General features: G+C 40.3%; 1 protein-coding gene across 2 annotated transcripts in view; it reads left to right on the forward strand.

Annotated features, from left to right (window-relative positions):
• CCDC171 (coiled-coil domain containing 171) overlaps positions 1 to 14,416 on the forward strand; it is a 235,024-nt gene that overhangs the window by 98,560 nt on the left and 122,048 nt on the right. For both annotated transcript variants that reach the window (XM_073345441.1, XM_073345440.1), the window contains 4 exons: positions 389 to 556; positions 2,424 to 2,612; positions 8,626 to 9,130; positions 12,385 to 12,501. In XM_073345441.1, coding sequence (XP_073201542.1) covers positions 389 to 556; positions 2,424 to 2,612; positions 8,626 to 9,130; positions 12,385 to 12,501 — 979 coding nt within the window. The remainder of the gene's footprint in view (positions 1 to 388; positions 557 to 2,423; positions 2,613 to 8,625; positions 9,131 to 12,384; positions 12,502 to 14,416) is intronic.

Here is a 14,416-nt window from a genome sequence, read left to right on the forward strand (position 1 = left end):
AAACATTAGTAAAATGACCAGTAATTTCATATACTTAGTTAAAGAAATGAAGGAATCAATTCTGCAAATATTTATTACAGGTCATGGTATTTACTATTATGAGGATTTTAGGGCAATATGTATTTATACATTATATCTGGTTAAACTCAGTTTACAAAATCTTCTTTTTCTCTTCTGATTTTTGTAAGTGCATTTGGGCACATATTAAGAATAGTTCTATTTAAATTGAAATAGAATTTCAGAATATGAGTAATTATGTCTTTTCAGATCTGTACAGAACACACAAGATTTGTGTGCATGATGTATCTCTATAGAGTCTAATATTTAGGGTCTAGAGCTAGTCGAATATTTATATACAACAGTGATTTTTTCTTTTTTTGTCTCACAGGAGAAGCTAACCTTCCTCCATACTTTATATCAGCATTTGGTAGCAGGCTGTGTGCTTATAAAACAACCAGAAGGCATCCTGGATAAATTCTCCTGGCCTGAGCTTTGTGCAATCTTGCAGGAGAATGTTGATGCCCTGATCTTAGACCTCAGCAGGGCTAATGAGAAGGTAACTGTCCTTAGGCGCCAGATACCTCTATTAAATTCAGTGACATTTGTCCACATCACAGTATCATTAAAAGGGACTGACATTCATCTTATTTCAAAAAGAATTTGGACTTTAATAATTCAATACCATTAATTATGGCTTGTCTACAACTCAGTTTGATGCCATTGCTGTGGGCATGTAAATGTGACTGAAGTCTCTAAGCTCCACTTTCTGTGCAGGACATGCTAATACTACTAGCCAGTATTAACCACAGGGACCTAATTAAAAGAAAATAAATTAATCTTACTGATGAAGCAATTCAAAGAACTTAGTCATTTATACTAATAAACCAACACTTTATCTTAGCATAAAAGAGAAACAAAATACAGGGGCATCATCTTAAAACCATTTGCTTGTGAATCAAAATCCTGTTTTTAGAAAAATGTAATTATTTGGTTATGGCATTTATAGTCTGAAATATAATTATTTAGGAACCACCATTATGAATTTAAAAATTATAAATATTTGTTTTGGGGGACACAGGATACTTTTATGGGTGATTTCATAAAGCTAAGTCTGTTCAAAAGAAACATATTTTTCAGAAATCTGTTTTGTTACAATAAATTAAACTGGCTCAGCAGACTAACATATGCTGCTCCTAAGGATTTCCATTCATGTTCTGGTTCCATTGATCGGGTCAGCACTATGTTTCTGTGGTCTAGAAGAAAGATTCCAGATCTTGGCTATGCTGACATTTGCTCTTGAGGGACAAGAAGGGGAAAACTTTCATGAGTTTCTCATCTGTTGGAGTTATGAACACTCTCTTGGCTCAAATTCAAGAACAGGGTTGCTTACAGTTAATCATTTTGACTCTGCCTCTATTAGTAAATATCCCAGCAGTCAATGGAAAACATTAACAGGGTTTGGTTAGACAATGATGTGGATCATGCAGATTAGACATGGAGGAAACACCTCCCTTCTCCTTTCAGAGGAAAGAGAAAAACAACAAAATTACTGGTAGTTTTTAAGTACAGTAGTTGAGATGGGCCAGCAAGTGTTTTCAGTGATATTTCAGGGACATCAGTTTCTTAGAATTTAACAGACAGTGTTGTCTGCTGCATTAGAACTGCTCATCTCTTAACAGAGATTTTTCACCTGCAATTCTCTAAAATGTATAGAAAAGAATATTGACCATATGTTTAGATTTAGTATTGAAAAATGCAGGCATGCCTATTTGAGATAATTCGTAAATGAAAACACAGTTCCATTTAGCTTTAATAGAAGTTGCACGGCTAAAGCCTTGATCGCTAAATTATACCCCTTAATCTGCTCATTGAAATGCATCATAAAATTAACAAGCTTGCCTGTGAAAAGAGGCATCATGTGTACTGTAAAGCTCTCTTAAATTGTATTAATGCTCAGAAAATACAAGTAATGCTTTGGTTTTCAAATAAAACATTACATAAAAATGCAACCTCTGATTTTCATTATCACTTAACTTGCTGTATGATTATTGTGCTAGGATTATTAATTATATAGCACCATAATTGTTCTCTGCACATTTCAAAACAAATAAGATAAGGTTCCTGTCTAGAAGAATTCTGACATGGACCCACATGAAACCTGGGCATCTGTTCAGCTACAGGAGTGTATAGAGATGACAACATTGATGAGATCAGCATAGATTGGATTTTTGGAAGAAGTGGGTTTTAAAGACAGATTTGAAGCAAGAGATCTGTGACATGCTTATCTTTTTAATTCTGTGCTGTCTGAAGAAAATGCAATCAAGGTCTTCTACCAAAAGAATCTCTCTTTAAAGTAGGATTTAAAACAAACGCGAAGGTGCATTTTTGTTTAATTAATCTTTTTTAAAATATCTTTGATGCAGATATCTCATCTAGAATATATTTGCAAGAACAAGTCTGATACCATGAGGGAACTTCAACAGACCCAGGAAGACACTTTTAACAAAGTGGCTGAGCAGATGAAAGCACAGGAAAGCTGTTGGCAGAAACAGAAAAAGGGGTTGGAGCAGCAGTACTCTGGACTCCTTGGGGAAGTTCATGCAAGGGCACAGGTACTGTACTTGTTCCAGAAAGCTCTAAATGACTAATTTTTTTCTTTAAATATTTAGTATATTATTTCAGTATTTTGAGTTTCAAACCAGTTTAAAGTTGCTTAGGAATTTGAGTATATATTTTTTTATTTTAAGTATTTTTTATTAACAACTTTTACTTACTTTAGGAAATGAATTACTTTCTGTTAAAACATTCCTGAAATGCATTGCTTAATTAGATCCTGCAGTTGGATTCCCCCCATCCCCTTCCCCCCCCAGCTTTTTTTTTTTTTTTTTTTTTTTGAAGAGGTTAAAGCTATACAGTGAAAAGATATATTTCTTTGTAGAATTACATAGAGCCCCACTTGCTTTTTCCAATATGGACCTCCCCCTCCTTCTGAGAGTTTGTAGAATAAAAGTGATTTGAATTCACTGTGTAATGGAATTAGGTATATAAATTCTGAACCCAGGAGCAAATTAGTAGTTGCGGTAACAATGTTAAATAGTGTAATAGTCCCTTTTGTTTCATGCACTACAGTGAAACAAATAACTGTGACTTGAGTTATGTGCACTGAGCTTGAAGTTTAATGTTTTTATGAAAGGTTGAAGACTGTCAGCTCTGGAAACTGAAGTTCTCTCTGGGCAGATAAAAGCTACACACGCTGACATGCCAGTGTGCCTCAACCGTCACCAGGATGGTCCACTTCATGTTGAGATGGTTCTTTGATCTTTTAGCTTTTTACTTCTCTATTGAGACTGAAATGTTAGGTTTTTTCTCCTCTTTCTTTACCAAGTTGGATGGGACTCAGGTCAGTTACTTGAAGGTAGAGGTCCCAGTATCTCAGTGCCAATGCAGTCCGTCACCTTCCTCTCAACTGTCCTGCTGTTGTGGTATGACTGAAACTTTCCTGAGAGGGAGTTCAGCTTTTAAAAGTTTGGGAAATGCTGTGTTATGCCAAATTCAGGATGACTTCTTCCTGTTTATGAATAGGACCCTACGAAATTCACAGCAATGAAAAACGCGTCGCGGACTGTGAAATCTGGTCTTTTGTGTGCTTTTACCCTGCACTACACAGATTTCACAGGGGAGACCAGGGTTTCTCAAATTGGGGGCCCTAACCCAAAGGGAGTTGCAGGCGGGTCACAAGGTTATTTTAGGGGGTTTGTGGTATTGCCACCCTGACTTCTATGCTGCCTGCAGGGCTGGGTGGCTGGAGAGCAGCAGCTGTTGGCTGGTGCTCAGCTCTGAAGGCAGCGCCTCACCAGCAGCAGCGCAGAAGTAAGGGTGGCAGTACCATACCACGTCGCCCTTACTTCTACACTGCTGCCTTCAGAGCTGGGCGGCCGGAGAGCGGCAGCTGCTGACTGAGGGCCCACCTCTGCAGGTAGCAGCACAGAAGTAAGGGTGGCAATACCATACCGTGCTGTCCTTACTTCTGCGCGGCTGCTGGAGGTGGCCCTGCCTTCAGAGCTGGTCTCCTGGCCAGCAGCCACCCCTCTCCAGCTGCCCCCTCTACAATAACCTTGATGCACCCCCTCCCCCAGCACTCCTTTTTGGGTCAGGACCCCTACAACTACAACACCATGAAATTTCAGATTTAAATAGCTGAAATAATGAAATTTACTATTTTTAAAATCCTATTACCGTGAAATTGACCAAAATGGATTGTGAATTTGATAGGGCTCTATCTATGAATGAGCAGGACAAGAGGTAAATGCAGGGTGTGAATTCTTGTTCCTGAGCCCAAGGTGCCTGTATTTCCTTCTACTCCATCCTGTGTAGTCACACCTATCTGGAGTGGGTTTAAATCTCTGTCATGGCAGTATGGTTGCTTATTTTACACACACTTTGCACAGATATAAATGACTACAAGCTGCAAGGCAGTAGAGAATCAGGCCATGTTCTACACTCCTCAGGGTTCTCCGTGACTGTATCCTTGAACATTGACGATGGGGGGTTGCTCTTAGCCCTGTTTTTGCACCATTGCTTTTGCTGTCATTTTTAAGGAAGTTGGTGCTGGACCTGAATTTGACGCAACATGTTTGGGAATCAGGCCTTTTAAAATATGATTTTATATATATTCTACTGTGTATCTTAGTGATGAATGCTAGACACTTAACATTTTCTTTTGCATGGAGAAAGATGACTGTTTTGATTTATTTTTTCTAGTAAAGAAATAAACGCTGTTAAGTAGTAATGGCACAAAATGAGAATACTGCTGACACCAGCAGAAGAATATAATAATATTTTGCACTTGTATAGTGTCTTCCACCCCAGGATCTCAAAGTGTATGACAAAAGTTAATGAATTAAGCCTTGCAAGACCACTTTGAGATACAAAATTATTATTAAGCTAATTTGATATTCACCCTGCTTCCTTCCAAACATTCACTGCTGAAGATTGCGTAAAAGTTTAAATAAGGGACTTACAAGCTGTGTTTAATTTTGCAGGCAGTCGTCAGTGTTAGTATAGAACATTGAGAACTGTCTCTGCACAGAGGTACACCTTGGAAATCTTTTGATGAGGTCATCAGATTAATTGACAGCTGTGGCTGTATAGCAGCATGAATAATGCTACTTTGAGACTGTTGGGTGGTTAGTATTGCATTGGTGCAGTAAGCCTTCCAAAGTGCAATGTAAGATTTCAATACCTGGCTTTTTACTATTAAAATATAACCGTTCAATTTGGAAGCTTTGTGCCAGTATTGTAAGACACCTGGCAGTCCTGCTGTCTTCAGCCTGTAGCATTCAGGGCCCCGATCACAAATAGGGTCTTTGGGTGCTGCTAGATAATACTCTACAACAGGGGTTCTCAAACTGGGGGTTGGGACCCCTCAGGGGATCACGAGGTTGTTACATGGGGGGTTGCGAGCTGTCAGCCTCCACCCCAAACCCCGCTTTGCATCCAGCATTTATAATGGTGTTAAATATATAAAAAAGTATTTTTAATGTATAAGGAGGGTCACAGTCAGAGGCCTGCTATGTGAAAGGGGTCACCAGTAAAAAAGTTTGAGAACTACTGGTCTACAACTGTTGCTCTCAGTTAATTAGATGACCTAATTAGAAAGCAGGTTAGGGTTGCCAATTTTCTACTCACACAAAACCGAACACCCCTGCCCCACCCCTGCTCTGAGGCCCCACCCCCCGCTCACTCCATCCCCCCTCCCTCTGTTGCTTGCTCTCTCCATCCTCACTTGCTCATTTTCACCGGACTGGGGAAGGGGGTTGGGGTGCAGGAGGGAGTGAGGGCTTTGGCTGGGGTTGCAGGCTCTGGGGTGGGGCCAGGGATGAGGGGTTTGGGGTGCAGGAGGGTGCTTTGGGCTGGGGGGGTGGAGCCAAGGGGTTCAGAGAATGGGAGGAGGCTCTGGGCTGAGGCAGAAGGTTGGGGTGTGGGAGGGGTCTGGGCTGGGGGTGCAGGTTCCGGGGTGAGGCCAGAAATGAGGAGTTCAGGCTGGGGAAGGGGATCGGGGTGCAGAAGGGGGGAGGGCTCCAGCTCGGGGTGTGAGCTCTGATGCAGAGCCAGGGATGAGGGGCCTGGGGTGTAGCAGGGTGCTCCGGGCTGGGATCGAGGGGTTTGGAGGGCTGGAGGGGGATCAGGGGGTTGGGGCGCTGGAGGGAGTCAGGGGTGTAGGCGCCGGGTGGCGCTTGCCTCAAGCAGCTCCCAGAAGCAGCAGCATGTCCCCTCTCTGGCTCCTATGCAGAGGCGCAGACAGGCGGCTCTATGTGCTGCCCCATTGCAGGCACCACCCCCGCAGCTCCGATTGGCTACCGTTCCCAGCCAATGGGAGCTGCAGGGGCAGCACCTGTGGACGAGATGGTACGCAGAGCCTCCTGGCTGCCCCTAGGCATAGGAGCTGGAGCAGGGACATGCCACTGCTTCCGGGAGCTGCACAGAGCCACAACAGGCAGGGAGTCTGCCTTAGCCCCGCTGCGCCATGGATTGGACTTTTAATGGCCTGGTGAGCGGTTCTGACCCGAGCCACCAGGGTCCCTTTTTGACCAGGTGTTTCGATCAAAAACCGGACGCCTGGCAACCCTAAAGAAGTGTCAGTGTTCTTCTGTGGTGGAGAACCTCTCAAACTGGACTTGTCACAGATTACTAGCAAACAGAGATGGCTATAGATGTGTTAGAGGATGCGGGGATCCTCATTGGCAGCTGGGCTTAAAATGAATGTAACTTCCAGTGCTTTTGTGGGAAAAGTAACATCCTCCATTTTGATGTTCATAGAGTCACCTCTGACCTTGAGCAGGGTCTGCCAATAAATTCCTTTAATCTGAAATAAAAATATACATTTGGAAATGTCTGTTTTGAGAAACCTAACAAATATATGGAATGTACTCCCTTGTCTCAGACATGTCATTTCTTCAGATTGTGTGCAGACTTGTAGGAAATATCCTGTGATTTCCAAATATCCATTACTGTGAGTAATTAAAAAAAACAAAAGCAAAAACAGTTTTCACCATTTTAGTGGGCTACATTAAAACTAATATATGTTGTGGCTTTAGCTGCATTGATATCTGCGAAGATACTGGGATAGAAACAAAAACCTAAAGCTATTAACAAAAAGAGGGATGTTAGTTTCAGCTCTATTAGAAATATAACAAGGTTTGCAAAATAGGAAAGGAAAAAAATCTCTAGGGAGAGAAAATATTTCCTTGTTGATTTGGCATTTATTAAGAAGCAGTGCTTTTTACAGAAGAAGCAGGTGAACCAGCTGAGGACTTTGGTATGTTGCAATTGTATCAAAGGTCACTTATGTAAGATATAAAAATAAAATAGTGGAAATACAGTGAAACCTTTTGAAGTCCAAGTGTCATTAAGTCTCTAGTTTGCAATCTGTCTTCTTGCCAACATAAAGGATAAGGACCCAGCAAGAAATAGGATAAAATAGAGTTCTACTCTCCGGGGGAGTATCTAATTTTTGTTAATGAACTTGAAGTTCACAGAGTTCTTTAACACAGTAGGGCATCCCTCAAAGCTCATATGTTCCAGGAAGTCAGCCCGCCACTCTTAAAGGAGCTAACCCTGCTATCTCTTTCAAAAAAATATACTTTTAAGTTTCTAAGACGATATTAGAAACAATGCAGAGTAAGATACAAACAATTAAAAATTATTGTAAAAGTGAAAACAGATGCAGCTTCATTTTTTTTAAACCTGTGTTTATGGTTAAATAATAATTTATATACCTCTACAATATATTTGAAAGATTTTAGGTTTTGTTCATTTTCTCATCTTGCAAATTTTTAAAAATAAGCATTAAACAGAGTACAGGATGCCAGTGCTGGTATTTCATAGACCTATAGGGATTGCACTTTAAATGTGCTTACTTAAATGCTGGCCTGTCAGCTCTGAGGGTTAGGAACCATAAATTGGTTTCCAAATCCAAATGACCTTTTTAGTGCCTTCCCGACACACTATCAGATAGTATTTGGTTCTTGCAGAATAAGGCCTGTAAATAATGCAGTAGTCCCAAAAGACTTTGTAGATGAACAAATTTCCTTTTAAAGTAGAGTACTGATGCAATAAATCCTGTAAATTAAATTAATCCACTTAATGCATTTCTACATAGTAGAAATACTAAAATAGAAGCGTTTCTTCAAATTTAACTTGTCTTCTACTTTGAAGAGCAACATAGTTGTTCTTTCTAAAAATTGTACCTGGTGTTGCTTGCAGATAAGCTGATTGAGGATACTATGCTATCTTCTATCACAATAATAAGAATTAAAAATTGGAGTCCATATTCTTGTTGGAGTAGCATGGTAAGTCATTGCTATAACACTGTTGTGCTTCCATAGTTTCGGAATGATTGTCCTCCAAAGATTAAAAAAAAGTTAAACTAATTCTGTTGACATACCTGAATATGATGATTTCTATTGTGATTCTTTTATTTAAATCACTGCCATATTTGATCTGACCAGAAGAGGAAAAAAATGGAATAAATAAACCTTTTATCTTTAGTTAGTGAAGAGTTCAGGAGATATTTCTTTATTTTGAAAATTATGCTCTAGTTTAAATCCACGTTTGTCTTTACAGAAATATCAAGAAATTGCAGAAAAAGCCAAGGAAAGATGTTCTGTCATTGAAAAAGCACGAGAGCAGCTGGTCCATGAAAATTCACAATTGAAAAGTATATTAATGCAGACACAAAAGGAACATGCATCTCTGCTGGCAGCCTGTGCACTAATGGGTGGTGCCTTATATCCTCTATACAGCCGATTATGTGCCTTGTCTACACAAAGAGACTTTCTCCAGGATCAGGTCCACACCTATGAAGTACTCAAACAGGAAATTAGGACTCTGGTCAATGCTTTGTCTGATGTAGAGGGAAAGAGGCAAGATGAAGTGAAGATAAAGAAAAAGCATTTCAAAGGCATGATACGTGTGTTCCGGAAAGGTGTTATTGCAGTTCTGGCAGCTCACAGACTTCAAATTTTGGGACGGTCAAGTAGCTCTCTTTTCTCCTGGGTAGATGGTTTCAAAGAAGGCATAGGAATCCTAGTTTGCATAGGAGAGTCCAAGGGGAAACGTAATCTATCAAGTAAGATAATTGATATGTTATTTTATAATGTTATATCAGATTACACTGTTGGTTTGTTTGTTTATTTATTAATAATGTGTAAAGACAAATATAATGGTGACTTGACTTGAGAAGATATTTGTATGCACATATTGGATCTGAGACTCCCCCAAATACTAATATTTTCTATCTGTTTATTGAATAGCTGAAAAAGAAGGTGGTGCTGTGTGTGTATATAATATCATCAGATATCTGTGATAGATTTTTATTACCTTTCCAGAACAAGAGGTTTCAAACATTTCAGTATTGTGCTACCTGGTTCACTGCCCTATGAAGTCTCCAAACAAATGGAGATCCAGAGAAAAGGTCCTAATTAAAAAGCCAAAGTGCTAATCTATGTTATATGTAAAAAGAAAAGGAGTACTTGTGGCACCTTAGAGACTAACCAATTTATTTGAGCATGAGCTTTCGTGAGCTACAGCTCACTTCATCAGATGTTTACTGTGGAAACTGCAGCAGACTTTATATACACACAGAAATCATGAAACAATACCTCCTCCCACCCCACTGTCCTGCTGGTAATAGCTTATCTAAAGTGATCAACAGGTGGGCCATTTCCAGCACAAATCCAGGTTTTCTCACCCTCCACCCCCCCACACAAATTCACTCTCCTGCTGGTGCTAGCCCATCCAAAGTGACAACTCTTTACATAATCAAGTCGGGCTATTTCCTGCATAGATCAAGGTTTTCTCACATCCCCCCCACCCCCATACACACACAAACTCACTCTCCTGCTGGTAATAGCTCATCTAAACTGACCATTCTCCAGGTTTAAATCCAAGTTAAACCAGAACATCTGGGGGGGGGGGGGGTAGGAAAAAACAAGAGGACACAGGCTACCTTGCATAATGACTTAGCCACTCCCAGTCTCTATTTAAGCCTAAATTAATAGTATCCAATTTGCAAATGAATTCCAATTCAGCAGTTTCTCGCTGGAGTCTGGATTTGAAGTTTTTTTGTTTTAAGATAGCGACCTTCATGTCTGTGATTGCGTGACCAGAGAGATTGAAGTGTTCTCCGACTGGTTTATGAATGTTATAATTCTTGACATCTGATTTGTGTCCATTTATTCTTTTACGTAGAGACTGTCCAGTTTGACCAATGTACATGGCAGAGGGGCATTGCTGGCACATGATGGCATAGATCACATTGGTGGATGTGCAGGTGAACGAGCCTCTGATAGTGTGGCTGATGTTATTAGGCCCTGTGATGGTGTCCCCTGAATAGATATGTGGGCACAATTGGCAACGGGCTTTGTTGCAAGGATAAGTTCCTGGGTTAGTGGTTCTGTTGTGTGGTATGTGGTTGTTGGTGAGTATTTGCTTCAGGTTGCGGGGCTGTCTGTAGGCAAGGACTGGCCTGTCTCCCAAGACTTGTGAGAGTGTTGGGTCATCCTTTAGGATAGGTTGTAGATCCTTAATAATGCGTTGGAGGGGTTTTAGTTGGGGGCTGAAGGTGACGGCTAGTGGCGTTCTGTTATTTTCTTTGTTAGGCCTGTCCTGTAGTAGGTAACTTCTGGGAACTCTTCTGGCTCTATCAATCTGTTTCTTTACTTCTGCAGGTGGGTATTGTAGTTGTAAGAAAGCTTGACAGAGATCTTGTAGGTGTTTGTCTCTGTCTGAGGGGTTGGAGCAAATGCGGTTGTATCGCAGAGCTTGGCTGTAGACGATGGATCGTGTGGTGTGGTCAGGGTGAAAGCTGGAGGCATGCAGGTAGGAATAGCGGTCAGTAGGTTTACGGTATAGGGTGGTGTTTATGTGGCCATTGTTTATTAGCACTGTAGTGTCCAGGAAGTGGATCTCTTGTGTGGACTGGACCAGGCTGAGGTTGGTGGTGGGATGGAAATTGTTGAAATCATGGTGGAATTCCTCAAGGGCTTCTTTTCCATGGGTCCAGATGATGAAGATGTCATCAATATAGCGCAAGTAGAGTAGGGGCTTTAGGGGACGAGAGCTGAGGAAGCGTTGTTCTAAATCAGCCATAAAAATGTTGGCATACTGTGGGGCCATGCGGGTACCCATAGCAGTGCCGCTGATCTGAAGGTATACATTGTCCCCAAATGTGAAATAGTTATGGGTAAGGACAAAGTCACAAAGTTCAGCCACCAGGTTAGCCGTGACATTATCGGGGATAGTGTTCTTGACGGCTTGTAGTCCATCTTTGTGTGGAATGTTGGTGTAGAGGGCTTCTACATCCATAGTAGCCAGGATGGTGTTATCAGGAAGATCACCGATGGATTGAAGTTTCCTCAGGAAGTCAGTGGTGTCTCGAAGGTAGCTGGGAGTGCTGGTAGCGTAGGGCCTGAGGAGGGAGTCTACATAGCCAGACAATCCTGCTGTCAGGGTGCCCCCCCCCCCAGATGTTCTGGTTTAACTTGGATTTAAACCTGGAGAATGGTCAGTTTAGATGAGCTATTACCAGCAGGAGAGTGAGTTTGTGTGTGTATGGGGGTGGGGGGGATGTGAGAAAACCTTGATCTATGCAGGAAATAGCCCGACTTGATTATGTAAAGAGTTGTCACTTTGGATGGGCTAGCACCAGCAGGAGAGTGAATTTGTGTGGGGGGGTGGAGGGTGAGAAAACCTGGATTTGTGCTGGAAATGGCCCACCTGTTGATCACTTTAGATAAGCTATTACCAGCAGGACAGTGGGGTGGGAGGAGGTATTGTTTCATGATTTCTGTGTGTATATAAAGTCTGCTGCAGTTTCCACAGTAAACATCTGATGAAGTGAGCTGTAGCTCACGAAAGCTCATGCTCAAATAAATTGGTTAGTCTCTAAGGTGCCACAAGTACTCCTTTTCTTTTTGCGAATACAGACTAACACGGCTGTTCCTCTGAAACCTATGTTATATGTATTTCATACTAAAAATAAAATAGTATTTGTATGGGATTATTAAACCTTCGTTTGCAGAGTACAGTAACTGTAAAGATATTGTACATTTATTGAAGTATGAAAGTAAACAAAAACATATTTACTCATTTTATGGTTTCTCCAAGTAAGAGGAAGTGATAAAAGAACAAGTAATTATTTTCCCCTTTAACAGCTGAAGGTGGCATAGTGCATGTCAACACCATCTAAAATTTCTTGAAAGAAAAGTAGAATCCTGGCATGAATTTTGTGTAAACTTTATTTTGATCAATTTCTTAAACTGAAGATTATAGTTTACCATATATCTCATCCAATGTTACTTTTTATTACATTTTGTTTCACAGAACACCAAAAGGAACAAATCCAATGTCTTCAAGCACTCAGCTGGTTTACTAGTTCTGACCTTCTTGCTGCAATAATCAGTTCGGTGGCTGAATTACAGGAAGTTGTTAGCAAAACAGGTAATTTTTAAATATATTGTTGCAGTAGAGAATATAAAAAGTGGCATGTTATGTGATTTCCTGTTTCTGGATTTTGTATTTTCAAATGTCTTTTCTTCTAGCTTAAATTTCTGGAGGTGGAAAGTTGTTTGGGGAGTCTAATTTTCTTAATCTTTATTGGTAGTTGTACTTGTTTTTTCTCTTTTGGATGCTTTTGTATATATATAACCACACCACCCACACATGGTCACATGTGGTAGTATGTAAATAATAACCCTATGCCACATGTGGTCAGTACTTCTGAATACTTAATAGCAAAAGCAGTAGTTACTTAAGATTGTATCACAAAATGAAGTGGTGAATATGATAGGGTTAACTTTGACATATAATGCATGTTTAATGTTTACTGTCATTTTAGCATTAGTTTATATCTCGCTTCTGTATTTTTTGTTTGTTAGCCTAACAGTTCAGTAATCGCTTACTTACCTGATTTCCAACATGGGTTGCAAAATATACCCTTTTATTCTTTCCCTCCATGCTCTTACAATTTTCCCACATCTCTCTCTATTTAGAGGTTTTCTTATTTAGTGATGTATAGATCGTCATCTTTATTGTTATTTCTTGTAACTCTCATAAGGTCCCAATCAGGATTAGGGCCCCATTATGCTGTATAAACAGCATCTGTAACTACCTGCATGGCAGATTGCATTGATTTCTAGAGAGTGGTAAACAAATATTTGATTCCCTAAATCCCAATACATCTGACCATAAAGGGAAATTAAAGCTTAGCCATTTTAATGAACCATATCTGGATGGTGATTGCCTCCATCTTCCAGTTCAAGATTCATAAAACTTACTTTTAACTTCTCTGTAAATCTAGCCCAGCATGGTCAGCCCTATTCAGATTAGGGATATCTAGTAGTTTTGAAATTCTTTCTGTAATATTAAAGAGATGAAGTGACCACTTACCCTAATATTCGTGAGGTACAGTGCATGAGACTCACAAGCAGTAGCTTGCTGCTTTGGTAGCTGCTCTCAACTGCACTAAACATTTGTTAATTACAAATTATTGTAAGACAACTCCTTAAATCTCATTAATTGTAGAATGGCCAAAAGCAGCCAAAGTTTACTGCTGGCCCATTTAGAGAAACTAATCTTGTGTATTGAAAGCCAGTAATTCGTGAGTTCAATTCCACTTCTTCCACTTACTCAGAGTGTGGCTTTGGGCAAGTTACTTCACCTTCCTTCCTGTGCCTCATCTATCTGTGTACATGGAAATAACAACGTTTCACAGTCTCATAAGAGGGTTCTGAAAATTAATTTGATTGTGTGTAAACTACTTTTAAGAAGTTCGCAAAAAGAAAAGGAGTTCTTGTGGCACCTTAGAGACTATCAAATTTATTTGAGCATAAGCTTTCATGAGCTACAGCTTTATGCATCCGATGAAGTGAGCTGTAGCTTATGCTCAAATAAATTGGTTCGTCTCTAAGGTGCCACAAGTACTCCTTTTCTTTTTGCGAATACAGACTAACATGGCTGCTACTCTGAAACCTTTTAAGAAGTTGTAGATCTAGCCTGATAGTCTGGGAGCAAATCTCATTCCGTGGACAGCTAGTTATAGAAAGGTCATTTGATTTGTAAAAATCTACAGAATCATAATTTCAATGGTGTTCACCCTCTGTGGCATGGCAAGAGGGGACTTGCTGCCACCCCAGCACCGGGTCTTCTGGTTGGTGGACATTTTGATGATACATGATTGGAAATGGGTCAGGTTAGGTATTATCCAAAAGCCTGGTCTCCCATGGCCACAATGGTAGCAAACATGACAAACCTGAAACAATTATGAAGATATATGTTTGAGAGCATGTTTAAAAATCAGGTTTGTTTTTTTTTAAATCATACTTGAACACAGATGCATTGTTACATTAAAAAAAAG

This window comes from Lepidochelys kempii, chromosome 5, assembly GCF_965140285.1.
Source record: "Lepidochelys kempii isolate rLepKem1 chromosome 5, rLepKem1.hap1, whole genome shotgun sequence".
Lineage (NCBI taxonomy): Eukaryota > Metazoa > Chordata > Testudines > Cheloniidae > Lepidochelys > Lepidochelys kempii.